Source organism: Lissotriton vulgaris, chromosome 6, assembly GCF_964263255.1.
Source record: "Lissotriton vulgaris chromosome 6, aLisVul1.2, whole genome shotgun sequence".
Classification (NCBI taxonomy): Eukaryota; Metazoa; Chordata; class Amphibia; order Caudata; family Salamandridae; genus Lissotriton; species Lissotriton vulgaris.
The window spans coordinates 1,360,280,715-1,360,301,567 of NC_141694.1; the positions used below are offsets into that span (position 1 = coordinate 1,360,280,715).

General features: G+C 49.3%; 1 protein-coding gene across 2 annotated transcripts in view; it reads right to left on the reverse strand.

Annotated features, from left to right (window-relative positions):
* Positions 1-20,853, reverse strand: part of USP34 (ubiquitin specific peptidase 34) — a 2,709,276-nt gene that overhangs the window by 1,442,577 nt on the left and 1,245,846 nt on the right. Inside the window, exon 41 of one of the 2 annotated variants that reach the window (XM_086927486.1) lies at positions 17,597-17,666. In XM_086927486.1, the coding sequence (XP_086783612.1) occupies positions 17,597-17,666 (70 nt within the window). Of the gene's footprint in view, positions 1-17,482; positions 17,667-20,853 lie in introns of both variants that reach the window. The other variant, XM_086927485.1, reaches the window with a different exon arrangement.

Sequence of the window (20,853 nt, forward strand, 5' to 3'; positions counted from 1 at the left end):
ATTCTCCCTTGTGGCTAAGGAGTAGTCACCCTGCATCCGCAGGCACCATCCTAAAGAACACTGCGGTCTGCTGCAAGTCCTTCATCACGAATCCGACGACCCAGCTCGACGAGACCCGGCTTCCCTGGCACCTCTGACCTCTACTCACCTCTACAGCCCAGCTGAGAACCGTGAGTGCGACGAGACCGCAAGGGACCGACGATCGCCAAGACTGCACGACATCTTTACTGCAAGCCCACCGTGTCCTCCACTGGTGAGTGCTTTGGGGTCCGAGAAGCCCCGACCCTGCGCAGCTCCAGCACCCAAGATCAGCCCCCCTGCATCTCCACGATCTGCGTGGGGCCCTTCTGCTGTTTGCTGTGCACCGCGTTGTTTGGCTACTAGCCGGCTGGCTTGTGGCCCTCTGAACGACGCCCAACGACTTCACGACTGCGGGTCTGGTTGCTCCAGGCTGGCCTTTGCTTCCTTCCTCAAGAGAGGCACCCCGGACCCTCCTGGTCCACTCCAGACGCCATTTTAGGTCCACCGCGTGGGCTTGAATTTGCCAAGGCTTTGTTGCCCAATCCTGGGTCCAGCGACGCCGACAGCTTCTATCTTCGTGGGACAGCTCGATCCTCCATCCTGGTCGCCGACAACGCCTCCTGGTCCGTGAGATCTTCGAGTCAAGCGTCACCCACTCACCTAGTCGAGGTGGCTACCATCCGGTGCCCTCCTGGTGCCCACTGACTACTGGCTAGTAGTCTCGAACTTGGTCCCCTCTGCTTTCAGGTGTCATCTATCTTCAAGATCCAGGCTTGGATCCGACTGAACTTTCTTCACTGGTCACCGGCCAGCATCTTTTCTTCCGGCTCCTGGTCCGTCTACGAGGATTCCCGACGTCTTTTCAGACCTATGCAGCTGCAGCCCCTGGGCTAGGTAACTTCGGCATTTCGGTGCCCCAGCATAGCCTCACTATCCAAGGGTCAGAATCTACTTTCGTTTTCTCCCTACCAGGTCGGGTTCGCCCGAGAACACTAACTTTCTAATTCCTAGCTACCATAGACTTTTGTCCCGCATCTCGCGTGAGAGTGCACACACTGCACCCGAGTCCCCTAGGCCTCCTAGAAGTAATCTAACGATTCCCTAGTCAAGTCCTAGCGATTCCAAAAGCTATTAGTACTGTACTTACCTGCTAGTAATTTCGCATTCCACTTTCAGAGTATATGGTTTTCCGTGCCCCTCGGGCATTTGTATATACTGTGCTAACTTAAGTATTTTTGTAAGAGTTTTGGTTTGTGCTTAGTACCCTGTCCTCATAAAGAGTACAGGGCTGTTGTGATCTTTAAATAAATAACTGTTTATTTTCATAACACTTGTGTGGTGTCCTTTCACTTGGTATTCAAGGGGTATATGTGTGGTAAACAGCTGGCTTAACACGCCCTCTCGAGTCTTTAGCCTTAGACTGCTCGTATCCACGCTACTAGGATAGCTGGTCTATAAGGTTGACTTACAACCAATCATCAATAAGGGTTGCTGGACTGATACATAGTGTTCACTAGAATAGTGAGCACTGCATATCAGGCCACCTTCCCACATTGGTGAGCAGCGGTTGGGATTTGAGCTTGCTGTTGTTTTACCACACGTATCCTAAGAATATCTTGTTGAAAGATCACATAAGTACTGTTAGGTACACATAACTAAAGCTTAGAATACTCTGAGTTCTACTGAACCAGCTGTTGTAGCTCCTCAAGGCTTAGCACACCTTGGCTGCAACTCTTAGCAAGGGATCAGTAGGTAAACACATAGTGTAGGTAGGTGCATCACTTACACCACACTAGAAACAGTATGTCGGACAAAGGAGGAAACACTGAGGTTCCCCTTGTGTCAGTTGACCCTCCACAGGTCATCTCTTCAAGATATACTGCGCTTAGCTTCCATGAGTTACGACAAGTGTGTACCTCTAGGAAGATTAAGCAGGGGTCTAACCCCACAACTGCCTTTCTGATTGGTCTCTTAGAGACTCATGATGCAAGGAGGGCTGGTAACCCAGACCCTTCTAATTCAGATGGCAACATGCCCTCCTTACAGGGTCCCTTTGATGCCCAGGACCATCCTCTTCAGGAAGCAGATGATGCTGATGATGAGGATGATGATTTGGTATCAGGGGATGAGGCAGAAAAGGAACAGGTAGAAGTCAGCAGACTAACCAGGTCCAACTTAAGCAGACATGAGATGGGCACTAGGGGACCCTTGGGGCCACTCTCAGGTCAGCTTAACATTGGGAATGGACGAGATAGATCTCTATCAAGAGGCTCTATCAGATCCCTTCATACCAATGGCTCTCAACGTTCCTCTCAAAGGGGAATGACATCTCCCCAGAGGAGAATGTATGAAGCTAAGGAAAAGGCAGCCAATCTGAGGATTGAAAGGGAAGAACTTGCCCTGGCCAAAGAGAGGCTTGCCTTTGCTAGAGAGCAACAATTGAGTGGGACAGTCCCCACTGGTGGCAGCATTGTACCTAGCAATAGGGAAAGGAGTTTTGATACAAAACACCTTGGTAAGATAGTGCCCCCCTTTAAACAAGGGGATGACATCCACAAATGGATTACTGCTTTGGAGAGGGCCTGCACTGTGCAAGGTGTTCCCCCAAGTCAGTGGGCAGCTATCTTGTGGCTCTCCTTTGAGGGTAAAGGAAGAGACAAGCTCCTCACCACAAGGGTGGAGGATGCTAATGATTACCAAGTCTTGAAAAATGCACTGGTTGATGGGTTTGGCCTAACCACTGAGCAGTACAGGGTGCTGTTCAGGGATACCCAGAAAACTCAGTCTCAAGATTGGGCTGACTTTGTAGATTGTGCCACTAAGGCTTTTGAGGGCTGGTTGCTGGGCAGTAAGGTTACTGATTATAAAGGATTGTACAATTTGATGATGAGAGAGCAAATTTTAAACAATTGTCAGAACCAGTTGTTGCATCAGCATCTTGTTGACTCAGATCTGACCTCTCCCCAAGAATTGGGAAAGAAGGCAGACAGATGGGTTAGAACAAGAGTTAAACAGAACCAGGGCCAGAATCAAGGTGGTCAGAAGAAAGCAGACCAGAAGGGTAAGGATTCGAAAGGGGAACAAAATGACCAGAAGTCTTCGACAGGTCCCCAACAACCCAAAGAGGGTGGGGGTCAGGCTCCCCAAAAGAAGAAAGAAGGCCAATCTAAAAGGTGGTGCCAATACTGCAAAAGTAAAACTCACTGGTTTAGTGAGTGCACCAAGAAAGGAGGAGGGCAGACTCCTGCCACTGCAGCCCCTAAGGCACCTGTGCCCCCTAGTACAGCCAGCAGTGGTAGTGCACCTCCCAAGGGTTTAGTAGGGTTAACCCTGGGTTCTGAGGGGAGTGACAACTTAGTTGGCACCCTCACTCAGGCTGTCCTTGTCAGTACAGGGGATATGGATATGTCCCCTGACATAAGTCCCAATACTTTGGGCAAATACAGACAGACACCTTTTATTAATGGAAAAATGGCTCAGGCCTATAGGGACACTTGTGCCAGTGTCACAATGGTGACACCTAGCTTTGTGGACCCTGGACAGATCATGCCAGGTACAGAATTCCTGGTGACCAATGCAAGCAATGTCACTACCAATCATAGTATGGCAATTGTAGCTTTCTCCTGGGGAGGGGTAACTGGCCAAAAGAAGGTTGTAGTTAGTTCAGACCTCCCAGTGGATTGTTTGTTGGGCAATGATTTGGAGTCATCACAATGGTCAGAAGTGGAGCAGAGGACTCATCTGGAAATGTTAGGTTTGCCAGCACATGTGTTTGCTGTGACTAGGTCACAGGCCAGAAGATGCCCCACTGAACAGGTGCTGGATCCTGGAACAATGGACCAGACACCTTCCAAGAAAAAGAGCAGTAGGGTTAAGGCTGTGCCTTCCCCCTTGCCCCAGGTTGTGGATCAAGTCTCAGAGGAGGCTGACCTGCAGGAATTGAGGGAAACTGAGCCTAGAGAGTTTGAACTTGATCAAGTTGAATTCTTGGGTTCAGGGGGACCCTCAAGGGAAGACCTGGGGAAGGACCAGTTAGGCTGCCCTTCTCTTGAACCCCTCAGACAGCAGGCTGCTGCTGAGGCTGCTGGGAACGCCACAGGTACCCACAAGGTATACTGGGAAGATGGACTCCTGTACACTGAGTCAAGAGACCCCAAGCCTGGCATGACCAGGAGGCTGGTTGTACCCTTGTCTCAGAGAGGTTTCCTACTTACCTTGGCCCATGAGATTCCCTTAGCAGGACACTTAGGCCAGACAAAGACTTGGGACAGGCTTGTCTCACACTTTCACTGGCCTCACATGAATGAGGATACCAAGGAGTTTTGTCGCTCCTGTGTCACTTGCCAAGCCAGTGGTAAGTCAGGTGGCACAACAAAGGCCCCCCTTATACCAATGCCTGTGGTGGGGGTGCCCTTTGAAAGAGTGGGGATTGACATTGTTGGTCCAATGGAACCCCAGACAGCATCAGGGCACAAGTTTATACTGGTGGTAGTGGATCATGCCACCAGGTATCCTGAAGCTATTCCACTTAGGACCACCACAGCCCCTGTGGTGGCAAGGGCCCTAGTTGGAGTGTTCTCCAGAGTGGGCTTCCCTAAGGAGGTTGTCTCTGACAGAGGTGCAAACTTCATGTCAAGCTATTTAACTGCTATGTGGAAGGAGTGTGGTGTCAATTACAAATTCACTACACCCTATCACCCACAATGCAATGGGCTTGTTGAAAGGTTCAACAGGACCCTAAAAGGGATGATTCATGGACTACCTGAAACACTCAGGCGTAGATGGGATGTCCTGATGCCCTGCCTTCTGTTTGCTTACAGAGAGGTCCCACAAAAGGGGGTTGGCTACAGCCCTTTTGAACTTTTGTATGGGCATCCTGTGAGAGGCCCCTTGTGTTTGGTGAAGGAAGGATGGGAGAGACCTCTCAAAAAGCCTGCAACCAACATAATGGACTATGTACTTGGTCTCCGCTCCAGGATGGCTGAGTATATGGAGAAGGCATCAGAAAACCTTAAGGCCAGTCAAGAACTTCAAAAAGCTTGGCATGACCAAAAGGCTGTCCTGACTGTTTATCAGCCTGGACAGAAGGTGTGGGTGCTGGAGCCAGTGGCCCCAGCAGCACTCAAAGACAAATGGTCTGGGCCCCACACAATCCTTGAGCAAAAGGGAGAGGTCACCTACCTGGTGGACCTTGGAACTCCCAGGAGTCCCCATAGGGTACTCCATGTCAACAGGCTCAAAGCATATGTCGACAGGAAGGACATGAGCTTGCTCATGGCCATAGATGAGGGACAGGAGGAAGAGAGTGACCCTCTCCCAGACCTGCTCACTCAGAATCCTGATGATGGGTCAGTAGATGGTGTTGTCTTTTGTGGCAGCCTCTCTGAACATCAGCAGAAAGACTGTAAACAGGTTCTTCAGTCTTTCAGACGTATGTTCTCTCTGACACCCAGTCAGACCAATTGGTGCACCCATGAGGTTGACACTGGTGACAGCCTGCCAGTCAAGAGTAAAATCTACAGGCAGCCTGATCATGTTAGAGACTGCATAAAAACTGAAGTGCAGAAAATGTTGGAATTGGGAGTCATTGAACCCTCAGATAGCCCTTGGGCTAGTCCAGTAGTTCTAGTGCCAAAGCCTCACACCCAAGATGGTAAGAGAGAGATGAGGTTTTGCGTAGACTACAGGGGTCTCAATGCAGTCACTAAGACTGATGCCCATCCAATACCAAGGGCAGATGAACTTATAGATAGATTGGCTTCTGCCAACTACTTAAGTACATTTGACTTAACAGCTGGGTATTGGCAAATCAGGTTAGCTGAGGATGCCAAGCCCAAAACAGCATTTTCAACCCCTGGTGGGCATTATCAATTTGTGGTAATGCCCTTTGGTCTGAAAAATGCACCTGCCACCTTCCAAAGGTTGGTGAATCAAGTCCTTACTGGGCTGGATGACTTCTGTGCAGCATATCTAGATGATATTGCTGTCTTTAGCTCCACCTGGGAGGATCACCTGGTCCACCTGAGGAAAGTGTTAGAGGCTCTGCAAGCAGCAGGCCTCACTATCAAGGCCACCAAGTGCCAGATAGGGCAGACACAGGTTGTATACCTGGGCCACCTTGTAGGTGGAGGCCAGGTTCAGCCACTGGAGAGCAAAATACAGTCAATCAGGGACTGGGCTCCTCCAACCACCCAGACTCAGGTTCGAGCTTTCTTGGGCCTGACTGGATACTACAGAAAATTTGTCAGGAACTATGGTTCCATTGTGACACCATTAAATGAACTGACAAGTAAAAAAATGCCAAAAAAGGTTCAGTGGACAGCAGGCTGTCAAAAAGCATTCGATGACCTAAAGCAGGCCATGTGCACAGCACCTATCCTTAAGAGTCCAGACTACTCCAAACCATTCATTGTCCAAACAGATGCTTCTGAGTTGGGTGTGGGAGCTGTTCTTTCTCAACTGAATTTTGATGGTCAGGATCAGCCCATTGCTTTTATAAGCAGAAGGCTGACCCCCAGAGAGAAGAATTGGTCAGCTATTGAGAGGGAGGCCTTTGCTGTGGTTTGGGCCCTGAAGAAGCTGAGGCCATACTTGTTTGGCACTCACTTCAAGATTCAGACCGACCATAAGCCCCTCTTGTGGCTAAATCAGATGAAGGGTGAAAACCCCAAACTGCTTAGGTGGTCCATTTCCCTACAGGGGATGGACTTTACAGTGGAACATAGACCTGGTACTGATCATGGCAATGCCGATGGGCTCTCCAGATATTTCCACTTAGAACAAGAAGACTCACCTGGTCAAGGTTAGCTTATTGTCCCAAAGTTTGGGGGGGGGTCATGTAGGAGAGTAGGGTCTGCAATCCTATGATCACCCAGATTTTTTTGCTTTTGTTTCACTGGTTTACGACTTTCTCTGGCTGTGGGCCTGCCAATCAGACCCACAGCCTGGCTGTTCTCTTTCTAAATTACCTCATGTACCCTAGGTGCATCTACCAATTGGTACTGGGCCACCTTATCAGACCCTGTAACTCAGGGCATAGGTGTACCCAGGGCTGCCAGGGGCTGCAGCACGTATTGTGCCACCCCTGGCTGGCCTCCTAAATTTGACACAACTGGCTGCATGACAGCTGGGGCAAAGTCGTGTAATCACCCTTTGCTGTAGGTGTAGTATACCTATACCTAACCCTAAAATGGACACACAGATTCCTATCAGTCACTCCTATGGCAGGCCTTGACAATCCTGAAGGCAGAGTGCTTGGAATCGTGTGAGATGGTGCTCTGGCCTGAGCTGAGCCTGTCTGCAGCTTGCGGAATCAAGTCCTAATAGCTGTTCCATGATATCGCATACCATATACTCTTAAGTGCATTATAATCCTCGCGGTTAAATGCTATCTTTGGTATTGCTTTATCAAAACATGTCGAGTAAGGTGTCATACGAATTGGAATACTAACCCCTCGCCAATTCTGGCGACGGGGTTAGCATTCCACCCTTCTAGAGGGACACGACATGTATGTAACTGTGAACCCCGGTTAAAGTTAACTGAAGCCTCAGCTCCACAAAATGGATGCTGCCACCACAGACACGAGTCTGACCCCCTGCAGCTGGGAGTCCTTCCAGCGAGGGGAGCCTGGACAAAGGGTTTCCTGTCAGGGGCGGTGCTAGCACCGTCCCAGACATGGTTTTGTGTATCCTGGGTAGGCAGGGCTTTACAGGAAGGTGACTGCTGAGTGGCACCCCGGTGCTCACTACGCATAGGCCGGTCTGAACCAGTTCCAGGGGCACACCAGCCCCTGGCCTGGGGAAGTCCGGCATGGCTGAGGGGTGTAACCACCCCCCACCTAGTCCCACCCATAGGCAGGACCTAGTCACCGGGTCAGCCCCCTTTTTTAGTATAAAGATGGGAGCGGGCCCCCTGTTAAAATTAGATCATCTTTGGAATCAAGATACCACTTTCTTCGAAAGGACTTCACGATTTCTTCTTCAAGATTCTCCCTTGTGGCTAAGGAGTAGTCACCCTGCATCCGCAGGCACCATCCTAAAGAACACTGCGGTCTGCTGCAAGTCCTTCATCACGAATCCGACGACCCAGCTCGACGAGACCCGGCTTCCCTGGCACCTCTGACCTCTACTCACCTCTACAGCCCAGCTGAGAACCGTGAGTGCGACGAGACCGCAAGGGACCGACGATCGCCAAGACTGCACGACATCTTTACTGCAAGCCCACCGTGTCCTCCACTGGTGAGTGCTTTGGGGTCCGAGAAGCCCCGACCCTGCGCAGCTCCAGCACCCAAGATCAGCCCCCCTGCATCTCCACGATCTGCGTGGGGCCCTTCTGCTGTTTGCTGTGCACCGCGTTGTTTGGCTACTAGCCGGCTGGCTTGTGGCCCTCTGAACGACGCCCAACGACTTCACGACTGCGGGTCTGGTTGCTCCAGGCTGGCCTTTGCTTCCTTCCTCAAGAGAGGCACCCCGGACCCTCCTGGTCCACTCCAGACGCCATTTTAGGTCCACCGCGTGGGCTTGAATTTGCCAAGGCTTTGTTGCCCAATCCTGGGTCCAGCGACGCCGACAGCTTCTATCTTCGTGGGACAGCTCGATCCTCCATCCTGGTCGCCGACAACGCCTCCTGGTCCGTGAGATCTTCGAGTCAAGCGTCACCCACTCACCTAGTCGAGGTGGCTACCATCCGGTGCCCTCCTGGTGCCCACTGACTACTGGCTAGTAGTCTCGAACTTGGTCCCCTCTGCTTTCAGGTGTCATCTATCTTCAAGATCCAGGCTTGGATCCGACTGAACTTTCTTCACTGGTCACCGGCCAGCATCTTTTCTTCCGGCTCCTGGTCCGTCTACGAGGATTCCCGACGTCTTTTCAGACCTATGCAGCTGCAGCCCCTGGGCTAGGTAACTTCGGCATTTCGGTGCCCCAGCATAGCCTCACTATCCAAGGGTCAGAATCTACTTTCGTTTTCTCCCTACCAGGTCGGGTTCGCCCGAGAACACTAACTTTCTAATTCCTAGCTACCATAGACTTTTGTCCCGCATCTCGCGTGAGAGTGCACACACTGCACCCGAGTCCCCTAGGCCTCCTAGAAGTAATCTAACGATTCCCTAGTCAAGTCCTAGCGATTCCAAAAGCTATTAGTACTGTACTTACCTGCTAGTAATTTCGCATTCCACTTTCAGAGTATATGGTTTTCCGTGCCCCTCGGGCATTTGTATATACTGTGCTAACTTAAGTATTTTTGTAAGAGTTTTGGTTTGTGCTTAGTACCCTGTCCTCATAAAGAGTACAGGGCTGTTGTGATCTTTAAATAAATAACTGTTTATTTTCATAACACTTGTGTGGTGTCCTTTCACTTGGTATTCAAGGGGTATATGTGTGGTAAACAGCTGGCTTAACACGCCCTCTCGAGTCTTTAGCCTTAGACTGCTCGTATCCACGCTACTAGGATAGCTGGTCTATAAGGTTGACTTACAACCAATCATCAATAAGGGTTGCTGGACTGATACATAGTGTTCACTAGAATAGTGAGCACTGCATATCAGGCCACCTTCCCACAGGTTTCACAACCTTCCCAAACAGCTTGTATGTACAATGTTTTAAGCTAGGATGGATGCGGTTAAGACAACTCTCACACAGAATCTGCTGAATACCAGTAAACGTAAACCTAAAATGGGGGGTTCCCAGAACTCCCTTCGTGCCTTTTAATAGTCTGCAGAATATGTCGTCCTAAGTGTATTTCAAGATCCAACTCACAGGAACGAGAGAGACTGTATAGTCGAGAGAATTCTACTGGTGAAATTTCACAAAGAATTAGCACTTTCGCAAGAAAGTTCCATGCGGGAAACTCGAAGATTTTCACATTTGACTCAACTTTAAATTGGGCCCTAAGTGTGGAAGTCTATTTAAAGTTCAGGTTTCTGCAGAATCTGATCTGACTATTGCAGAATACATCTTAAGGTTTACAAGGACTTGCACAGCTGCCCCAGAATCAGTACACTAACACTTACAGTACAACAACACATAGACATATGCTACTGCACTTGCAAACATAGATGAACAATGGCCATTTGGAACCAAGCCAGAGTGTGATAAACTTTATGCTGGCTTCAGTAAAGTGCCTAAGGTAACCACTGTGCCAGTGACAAATAATGTGCAATTAACAAAAAAAGCTATTTTACTGGTTGATGTCATGGTACAACCAATAATTCTGTGAACACAACACAATTCTGGAATTTCCATTACATCCAGCAACACATTAAACTGCCTTTTAATCTCTGAATTGTTTGGCCAACAGGGACATAGTAATGGCAAAGTTCCCTTTAAATATAAAATGTGCATCTTCCTCCCAAAAACCTTTGTTGGCATCATTCGTAAATCTCTGGCTTTTTTTTTTAATGAAAAAGTGTAGTTCTTCCTACCTCTGTGAACGTGTATTCTATAACTAACTCGTGGCCTGGCAAATGTGTGGTGCCATTCAATCGATGCTCCCATTGTGTCTCAAATTGCACCCTCGAACAACACAATGTACTCCAGCAAATCTGTTTTCAATTTAATTGCTATTCTTAATCTGTTACATATTTATTGTTTTGTGTACTAAGGTGGAGGTCCAAAGTAGTGCCTTCCGGCTGTAGCGACAGGGTAATTTTAGTCTATTTTCAGACTGGTGGTGACTATAATCCACTACCATTTCAGTCCTAGTTGCATTTGCGTTCATTTGTAGGGCTTGACTATGTGCTTTGACAGGGTTTAGTGCCTTTTATCGTTTTCTCGGGCCTACAGGCCCGAAAGCTAGAGAGAAGCCATTTTGTATCTCTGCCTCGACTGTCCGAGGCGCTTGCAGGGTAAAGGTAATATTTAGAATTCATCCTGTTGTTCGCTAGAGAGCAACCGGTCAAGACTGGCCCTTATCGAAGGAATGTGTTTGTCTCCCCGGCTCTAGACGCAATACGCAGGTGGCCACTGTGGAAGGCGAAGGGAGCCGGGGACTGGTACAGGAATTCGGTGGGAGTCGGCCTAATACCGGAAATTTCCATAGAGAAAGTGAGCTCTATATTATCAAGGAGCGAGTAGGGAGAGCAGAGAGAGCAGCGTGTGGAGAAGACCGAAGAAGTTGGTCCGAAGGCTGGTGCATAGAGATTGATACCATCAGCTAATTGAAATCCTGAAGTGAAGAGGGAGAGTGACTGAAAATCCTGTAGTGACATCATACAGGAGTGGCAGAGACTAAGTCCAGAAGAGGGTTCGAGTATCTGGAACCATGGCAGCGTAGATGAGGCGTAGCGGTGCAGACGTGTATTCGTGAGCCATAGAGGGAGAGCAGAGTCCAGTCCCGAGTGCATTGAAGACAAAACGAGAGAGAGAGGGATCAGCTCCGCTGCTGAGATGGAAAGGCACATGTCTAAGGTGAGGCGTTCTGAGCCTAGTGTAGAATACATTTAACTATTAATCTTTATTCCCCTTTAGGTTATAGGTAGCGACTAACTTAATTCATTTATCTTTTTCTCATTCTGTCATGTTTGATTGTAGAATAAAGATTTAATGACAAATATCTTTGAATGTTGTTTTCATGGATGAGATTGACCTTTCCTTTTAACCAGGTGCTGACATACAGAAGGATGGGATATGCCCTTCTGCAAAGGTAACTGATGATTGGGGGAGAGTGTGAACTTCATTTGGGAAATAACTCTTAAAGGTGAATCCCCATTAGTATCCCCATTAGTGTACATCGTCGGGTGACGTTAAAGATATCGTCGGGTGAAGTTAAAGATATCGTCGGGTGACGTTAAAGATATCGTCGGGTGACGTTAAAGATATCGTCGGGTGACGAGTCTTACGGGACTATAAATATAAAAGATATAAGATGAGGTAAATATAGGATAAGATATGGAATCCATTAGATGTTAGTGGTATCTTTGATTATACAGGCTTGTAAATAGCTTCTTTTCACTTTCTCATGTGAGTATTCTAGACAGCTGAAAAGATGACGTAACATGATTATTTATGAACTCACGACGCTGACTAAAATGAATGATTGCTCATTGTATCAGAGTCTGGCCACTTTTGGCATAATTAGATTTACTGATGCTTTTAACAGATATTTTAGGGATAGTAGGGTCGGGTTTCATGGTTACCCCCACTTTTTGCCTGGTATCAGTATGTTTTTTACTTGGTTTACTGGGTTTCTGCAAATCAGGACCCCACCATATGTGCTCTCTCCTCTAAATTGGCTCTGGTAAGTACTTTGGTACCTCCACAAATGGCTACTGGTGTACCCTTATAAATCCCTAGTATATGGTACTGAGCTACCCAGGGTATAAGTACACCAGGGGTTTCCCAAGGGCAGCAGCATGTATTGTGCTACTCATGGGAGTCCACTTAAACTATGACTACAGGCATACTGTTGGACCTGGCCTTGTGGCCTGGTTCCCCCCGTGCCTCAGCTCCCCCGTTAGTCCAGCTCCGTACTTAGAGGCCCCTGACTACCCTGCCCATGCCCCCCAAACGCCAGCGGCCCGCATCGGCCTGTCCCCGGCCACCTTCCCAGCCCGCGCGCCCCAGTCCCTGCAAGGCCCCATAGGCCCACAGGCAGCTATTTTCCCTTCCCGAGGTCCCTGACTCCGTGGGCTTAGCATGACCCCAGCCCCAGCGAAGCTTAGGCTCCAGACGCGCCAGCCCCCGTTGGGAGGGTGAGGGCTACCCTAGTGAGAGAAGACAGGGAGTTTCGATGGCACCTCCGGCCTCCCCTGAGAGACTGGTTTCTGTCACACCTCTGGTCTTCCCCTGGGGGCCAGTTTCGATTGCACCTCTGGCCTCCCCGAATTCTGGCTCCAGACCTGCTGGGCGTCTGGGAATTCCCGGACGCATTTTCAAAGGGATCAAAGGACCAACCGCCGGACCTCCGCCTACGAGGGTCCGGACATCAAAGAGACACTGGACTATATCAAGGCCCGCCCCTGAACTAGCGGCCCTGCTGATCTGATCGCGGCTGAACTGAACTTCGTAACTCTACGAGCCCTGCTGACGCTGTCGCGGCTCATTCTCGGAACTGGAACATCAGAGCCCTGCTGACCTCGTCGCGGCTCAAGCTTGAACCTGAAGATCTGCACCGAACATTCTGAGCCCTGCTGACGTGGTCGCGGCTCCTCACGAACTAAGCTCCGGATCGAGCCCTGCTGACTTCGTCGCGGCTCGAGGAGTACTCTAGTCCGGCTGGACTATCGACGCTACCAACACGAATTGAATCATCCTCAAGTGAGTAAGACCTCCAGTGCGACTACCATCTTCCGTAAACCCCCGGCTCGAGGATTGAGAGCTGTGCGCAGGGTACGCTATGTACTGGCCAAAGAGACTAAGACTGTCCCGCTACCCCTTCCCTGAAACCTTGAGACTTTGGTGATCCCTTGATTGTGTGTACATAAGAGAGCTAATTCTTTTACCTGATTATAAAGAAATTGATATCGGAAACCCACGGTGTGGTGTCTGTTCATAAGTGTGGTGTGGTCCTCGTGTGTACGATTCGATACTTGGGGTCTCCCCCTGTGGGGATCTTTCTTTAAGGCTCGGCATTATTGGTGGGAGAGGTGGGTCACGGAGGAGTCGGGTAGACATAACCTGGCCTCTGGGACTGCCCCTTCTAACACCTACTAATGCAGCCTCTGTGAGTTGGTGCTTGCACCCCTCATGACAGATATACGTTTCCTTATATCTGAGGTAACTGCACTTAATACCTATAGGTCACCCCTATGGCAGGCCTTTCAGTCCTGAAGGCAGGGTGCTCTGTTATTAGTGTGAGGGTGCCCCTGCCTGAGCAGGACACCACCTACAATCTCCGGAGTAAATTGTCCTGGCTTTGTAAGTGCGGTTAGCAATTATAAGGTATATAGTCGACATTAGTCATTACGAGATATCTAAATATATAATGGCTGCACCGAACCTGGTCGTGTTTGGTATCAAACGTTTGAATAATACCCCAACACCGATTCCGGTGCTGGAAGTATGATTCCATTTACTCTGGGACTCCCTTGGGGATCCCCCCGTACTCACGGTAACAGCCTTTCAGGGTCTACCAGCAAGCTAGTGCTGCTGCACACCATAGACACGATTCTGCCCTCTTGCCGCTGACTAAGCTTGAGCAGGAAAAGGTACAACAATAGATTTCCAGCGCGACCAGGCTGCTTTCAAGGGCACAATTGGTGCCCTCCTTGCATACTACGGTTTGAGCCCGTTCAGGAACCCTTGGTTCCCACTCTGGCGCGAAACTGGACAAAGGACAGGGGAGTATCCTCGCCTATGTCCAGCTCCTCCTGTGGGAGGGACCCTAGAGTCATTACAGACGTTTCTTTAGGGTACCTAAGGGCTTCCCTGTGGGTGGGTCCTTAGATTTGTCGTGGGACAAGACTTACCTCGGAAACTAAGACACTCTTCAACTGCCTGGACACCTGGACTTTGACAAAAATCGAGGCTGCATCAAGGAAGACTCCTGCTTATTCTTGTCTCACTGTTCTTCAAGTCTCCATCCTCTGTCTCCGTGCTTCTTCCAGGTTCTTCAACAGACCTGTGGGCATCAAGGACATCTGAAGAAATCTTCCTTGGAGTGCAGGAGTCACTCCCCTGTATCTGCAGGCACCGCAACGAAGCTGACCGGTCAGCTGCTCCTGAGGCCCAGCAACACAGTGGTGGTTCTGCCGCTCCTAGAGGCCTGACCAGTCTTGTCTGCAATTTTGAGGACAGTATCCCTCGTTGGAGCCGCTTAGACCAATCCCCTGTGCACCACGTCGATTTATGGTGGCCAAGGCTTTTTGGCCCTGCACTCCAGAGATATTCGGGCTACAAGAGGCTCCTGTCTCCAGTACCTCATCCCTCGAAGCTCAGCGTCCTCACTGCATCCTCTGCACTGTGGACCTCAATCTTCGGTGAGCTGCTTAATGTCCTGCTGTGCATTAGGCCTGTGTCCCCTCTCAAGGGTCTGCCTTAGCTTGCTTGGGGCCTGCTCGAACTCTCCTGCACTTGGTAAGTCCTTTGGACCTTGCTGGTCCCAACGTCTGCATCTTATCGCTCTACACACCATTTCAGGATATCAAGGCTTGTCAGCGATCCCACCAGACACTGCACCCAGACATCAACATGGGACAGCTCGTGCACTGTTCCATGTCTTCCTCAGCGTCACCTGGTCCTCACAGCTGCAGCAACAAGGTGTCATGGCTTGCATAGGGGTCGCTCAACAGCGGACTTGTGGGCATTCTCTCCCCTTCCTTTTTTATTGTTGTGTGACTGGAAAGCGTGTATGGAGCGGACTACATCCCCCAGCATCCGCCGGAGCACTTCCGGGTTCCCACGGGGGAAGTCAGCTGACGCTGCGGGACAGGATATGAGCTGTCAGGACTCCTTACTCTCCGCAAGTGGTACCCGAATGCTACCGGAATTATCGCAACCTGCTTTTTGGACCCGAGGACTCTGACTACGCTCTTCCCTCGGACAGAGTCGGTTTGGAGTCCTCTTCCCGGTGCTTTGTGCTGCCACAGCGCTCCTCAGCTAGGGTAGATCTTCATGTCCTGTGTGCGGTGACTCTTGCAGCGATTTCCTACCCGTGGTGTCCTTCCTAGGGAACCTCCCTCAATGACCTTTGGTTCGGAAACTAGAACCACAAAATCTTGAGACTGACAACACAAACCGTTTCCCTGCCACGATTCAGAGTTCTAGTGACATAACTAGGAGCTCTGGAACCGCTACTACGGATAAGTGGTGAGAAATGTGTGTAGGGATACATGTTGATTTCATCAATTCCTCATTTGATCTTTTTCAGTTAATATGTACATTTTTGATAGTGTTGTGCCACGAACTGCCTGGCCTTCTATGTTCCTGCTTTTTGACTGTTTTCCTAATAGTTGAACAGTGTTGATGTCAAAGGCACTTCTTACTGGGGGCTCAGGTGGATGTTGGGGGATCGTAAGTACCGCCTGACCTAATAATACACCTTATAAGTGAGTGGGATTATTGGGTGGTCTTGTGTCTTATTTCTACCTTCTGTGCATACAGGCTACTGGGTGACTCAAGAAAGCTTGATGGATCCTCTCCTTCTCAAAGACGAACCAGATCAGAACATCCATCTCCAGTAGTTTCTGTTTTTTGTTTTCTCCAATTCCCCTTTTCCCCAACACACTCTCTAATGAGCAGTACTTCCTACCTGCTGTTCTCAGGTGAGAGTGTGAACGGGAACTGGGGAAACTAGCAACTTTCCAACATCCCCGCTGGATGTTTATAACAGGTCAGTGAGAATCAGTTGTGAAAGACAACACAAGGTCACAGTCTTCACTCCTGAACCTCTTGACATCGGTGGACATTGTGCTTCCGTGCCTCCTGGTCACCTCCGAGTGGCATACACTCTGTCCCCTCTACTTGCAGGTTCTCCTCTTCAAAAATCCAACCTCTGATTCCACCAGACTCCTTTAAAGGCTTCTCCAGAGGCATCTTATTCAAAGTCTTCCATTGTCATCTACGGCAGGTTCCAACGTCACTTCACCCCTATGCCCCCGGCTTCCCTGATTCAGGTAACCTATTTCCAGGAGCATCCACAGGTGGAGTGGCTCTCCAACCTTCTCTCTTCCAAAGGGTTTCTTCAGGGTCTTCTGGGAAGGGTCCTTCTTAAAACTGCAACCGCAACTTCTCCATTGACTTCCATTGGGCACACTGCTCTGTTCCACTCTGCACACTGCCCCTGTGGGATTCCTGGGTGGTTACCATGGGTGGTTCCTTGTGTCCCCAGCTCCTCAGTCTTCTGGTCCAAGCCTCATTCTGCTTTACAGTTGAAACTCCACTTTTTTAGTCTATGGTTTGGTCTCCACCTAGAGGCCAGTGTATATTTGTGCTACTTACCTAATTATTTTGAAGTATTCTTGTGTGTATTGTTGATATCCCTGGGTAGGAGATGTGCCAATGTGTTAGTGATTGTTTTTGTGTAATAAATAGACTAATTTATATAAAACACTGTGTGGTTCTTTTTCATCTAATCTGCACTGTCGATTAAATGTGGTAAAACAAGCTGCTTTACACTCCTTCAAGATAAGACTGAAGGTTGCTCTCCACAGCTACCACTTTGAAAGCTTTCTATGGTTCCCAAACACCACTAAAATCACCATAAGGGTTGCCTGGATTAGTGCAAGGTGCATCACTCCTGAGTGTGCACCATATTCTAAACCGCATCCTACAGTCAATGTTCAGTCATGTGCGCATTCTAAGCATAGATTTTCTGATCTTTCACCAGCTACGGCATGAAACACAGATGACATTTCTTGCTTGTTTACAGAGCTTTACTTCAACACACCTAAGCCATTTCAAAGTAAGCTGAAAGAATGGACATGTTTAAGACCTTGAAATAAATTTCAACAGAATCAATGTTTCCTTACAATACATCTAATTTCAACAAAATATGGAACAAAAATACAAATTGATTTATCCTTACACTGCATGTGTTGTGCCATAACCCAATTGTGCAACAACCTGTAGTTTTCCACAGAACCTTTTACCATTTCTACCAACAAGTCATAGGCTGCAGCTCTGGAAGAGTGAGATTTACATTTTGGTTGAAGCTTATCCTTTAAATTTGGCAATAGGAACAACAAATTGAAGATCTCTCGAAGAAATTCCTGCAATAAAGTAATTTGAAACATTATAGTTACAAGCATAACATCTGCCAAGCGCATTCACATTGTGCACCTACAAAACAGGGTAATCAGACAAGCACTACAAATGTTCATCAAACGTGCTACACAGCAGCCTAGCTTGCCCATCTAATTCAGCCATTTGAGTGGTAACACTCAGGACATCAGACTATTTTGAGTTCAATGAAACATGTAACCAACATTGCCAAAGCCAATAGATCTGACTTACTTTTTCAACTAGATTTCAGACTAATTCTCTCTGGCACCTTTTTAAAACAGGCAGCAAAAATGACAAAACATCTCGAAATTATCTTAAGCTGCATTTGCTGCACAAACATTTCAGTTAGTGCATGTATGGTGCTCGGGAATGTGATGCTGATGTCCTATATGTCAAAGAAAGATTTTGTTGCTGAATATTGCTGGAACGTGTGATGCTCATTTTATAGAGACAAGTGGCTGATTCATAGGGAGACAAGATATTTGTTAGCTAGTACATAGAATACAGGGCAAAGATCTAAGGGCTTCTAGGAAAGACCGGACTGATTATGAAGATGCTGACCTTTGGTTATCACAGGCTGTGTCAAATGTTTCTGGTTCAGAAGACCAGGGTGAGTCTCTATAGTTGAGTTTGCAGAGGCCAGTGGCCCAAGGGGTTGGATCAGGCTTGCCGATCCATGCAAGGTAGGCAGGCAGGCAGAGGAAATGGTCTGGAGGTGCTCTCCTGCATACACTGATCTAGGAAAGAATAATTTATGGTAGATCAGGTTTACGATGTCCATAGCGTGTCAAGATGTCCTAACCCGGAAGATGAGACAAAACACCTGCACAAAAAGTAAGCAGAATGGTCTCACCTGTTGACATTGTATGAAGGTACCTCCTGACTATGGTTGCCCTCAACTTTTTGCCCTGTGTTTTAGCTGGTTTTTGACATAGTCGACCTGGGACCCTGCCAATCAGGACCCCAGGCCTACTGCTCTCTCTGTAAAATGGATTCCATGTACCTTAGGTACATTTCCAATTGGTACTGGGCCACCTTATCAGACCCTGTAACTCAGGGCATAGGTGTAACCAGGGCTGCCAGGGGCTGAAGCATGTATTATGCCACCCCTGGCTGGCCTCCTAAATTTGACACAACTGGCTGCATGACAGCTGGGGCAAAGTCGTGTAATCACCCTTTGCTATAGATATAGTATACCTATATCTAACCCTAAAAATGGACACACAGATTCCTATCAGTCACTCCTATGGCAGGCCTTGACAATCCTGAAGGCAGAGTGCTTGGAATCGTGTGAGATGGTGCTCTGGCATGAGCTGAGCCTGTCTGCAGCTTGCGGAACCAAGTCCTAATAGCTGTTCCATGATAACGCATACCATATACTCTTAAGTGCATTATAATCCTCGCGGTTAAATGCTATCTTTGGTATTGCTTTATCAAAACATGTCGAGTAAGGTGTCATACGAATTGGAATACTAACCCCTCGCCAATTCTGGCGACGGGGTTAGCATTCCACCCTTCTAGAGGGACACGACATGTATGTAACTGTGAACCCCGGTTAAAGTTAAACGAAGCCTCAACTCCACAAAATAGATGCTGCCACCACAGACACGAGTCTGACCCCCTGCAGCTGGGAGTCCTTCCAGCGAGGGGAGCCTGGACAAAGGGTTTCCTGTCGAGGGCGGTGCTAGCACCATCCCAGACAGGGTTTTGTGTATCCTGGGTAGGCAGGGCTTTACAGGAAGGTGACTGCTGAGTGGCACCCCGGTGCTCACTGCGCATAGGCCGGTCAGAACCAGTTCCAGGGGCACACCAGCCCCTGGCCTGGGGGAAGTCCGGCATGGGAGAGGGGTGTAACCACCCCCCTCCTAGTCCCACCCATAGGCAGGACCTAGTCACCGGGTCAGCCCCTTTTCTTAGTATAAAGATAGGAGCGGGCCCCCTGTTCAAATTAGATCATCTTTGGAATCAAGACACGACTTTCTGCGAAAGGACATCAAGATTTCTTCTTCAAGATTCTCCCTTGTGACTAAGGAGTAGTCACCCTGCATCCGCAGGCACCATCTTAAGAACACTGCGGTCTGCTGCAAGTCCTTCCTCAGGAATCCGACGACACAGCTCGACGAGACCCGGCTTCCCTGGCACCTCTGACCTCTACTCACCTCTACAGCCAAGCTGAGAACCGTGAGTGCGACGAGACCTCGAGGGACCGACGATCGCCAAGACTGCACGACTTCTTCACAACAAGCCCGCCGAGTGTCCCTCTGGTGAGTGCTTTGGGGTCCGAGAAGCCCCGACCCTGAGCAGCTCCAGCACCGAAGTCCAGCCTCCCAGCATCTCCACGATCTGCGTGGGGCCCTTCTGCTTTTTGCTGCTCACCGCGTTGTTTGGCTACTAGCCCGTAGGCTTGTGGCCTTCTGAACGACGCCCAACGACATCACTGCTGCTGGTCTGGTTGCTCCAGACTGGCCCTTGCTCCCTTCCAAAAGAGGAGCACCCCGGACCCTCCTGGTCCACTCCAGACGCCATTTTGAGTCCACCGCGTGGGCTTGAATTTGCCAAGGCTTTGTTGCCCAATCCTGGGTCCAGCGACGCCGACAGCTTCATCCATCGTGGGACAGCTCGCTCCTCCATCCTGGTCGCCGACAACGCCTCCTGGTCCGTGAGATCTGCAGAGCACAGTGTCACCCACTCACCTAGTCGAGGTGACCACCATCCGGTGCCCTCCTGGTGCCACCTGACTACTGGCTAGTAGTCACGAACTTGGTCCCCTCTGCTTTCAGGTGTCATCTATCTTCAAGATCCAGGCTTGGATCACTTCAAACTCTCTTCACTGGTCGCCTGCCAGCATCTTCCTTCCAGGCTCCTGGTCTGTCTAGGAGGATTCCCGACGTCTTTTGAGACATATGCAGCTGCAGCCCCTGGGCTAGGTAACTTCGGCATTTCGGTGCCCCAGCATAGCCTCACTATCCAAGGGTCAGAATCCACTTTCGTTTTCCTCCTACCAGGTCGGGTTCGCCCGAGAACACTAACTCTGTGAAATCTAGCTACCATAGACTTTGTCCCGCATCACGCGTGAGAGTGCACACTCTGCACCCGAGTCCCCTGGGTCTCCTAGAAGTAATCTAACGATTCTATAGTCAAGTCCTAGCGATTCCAAAGCCTATTAGTACTGTA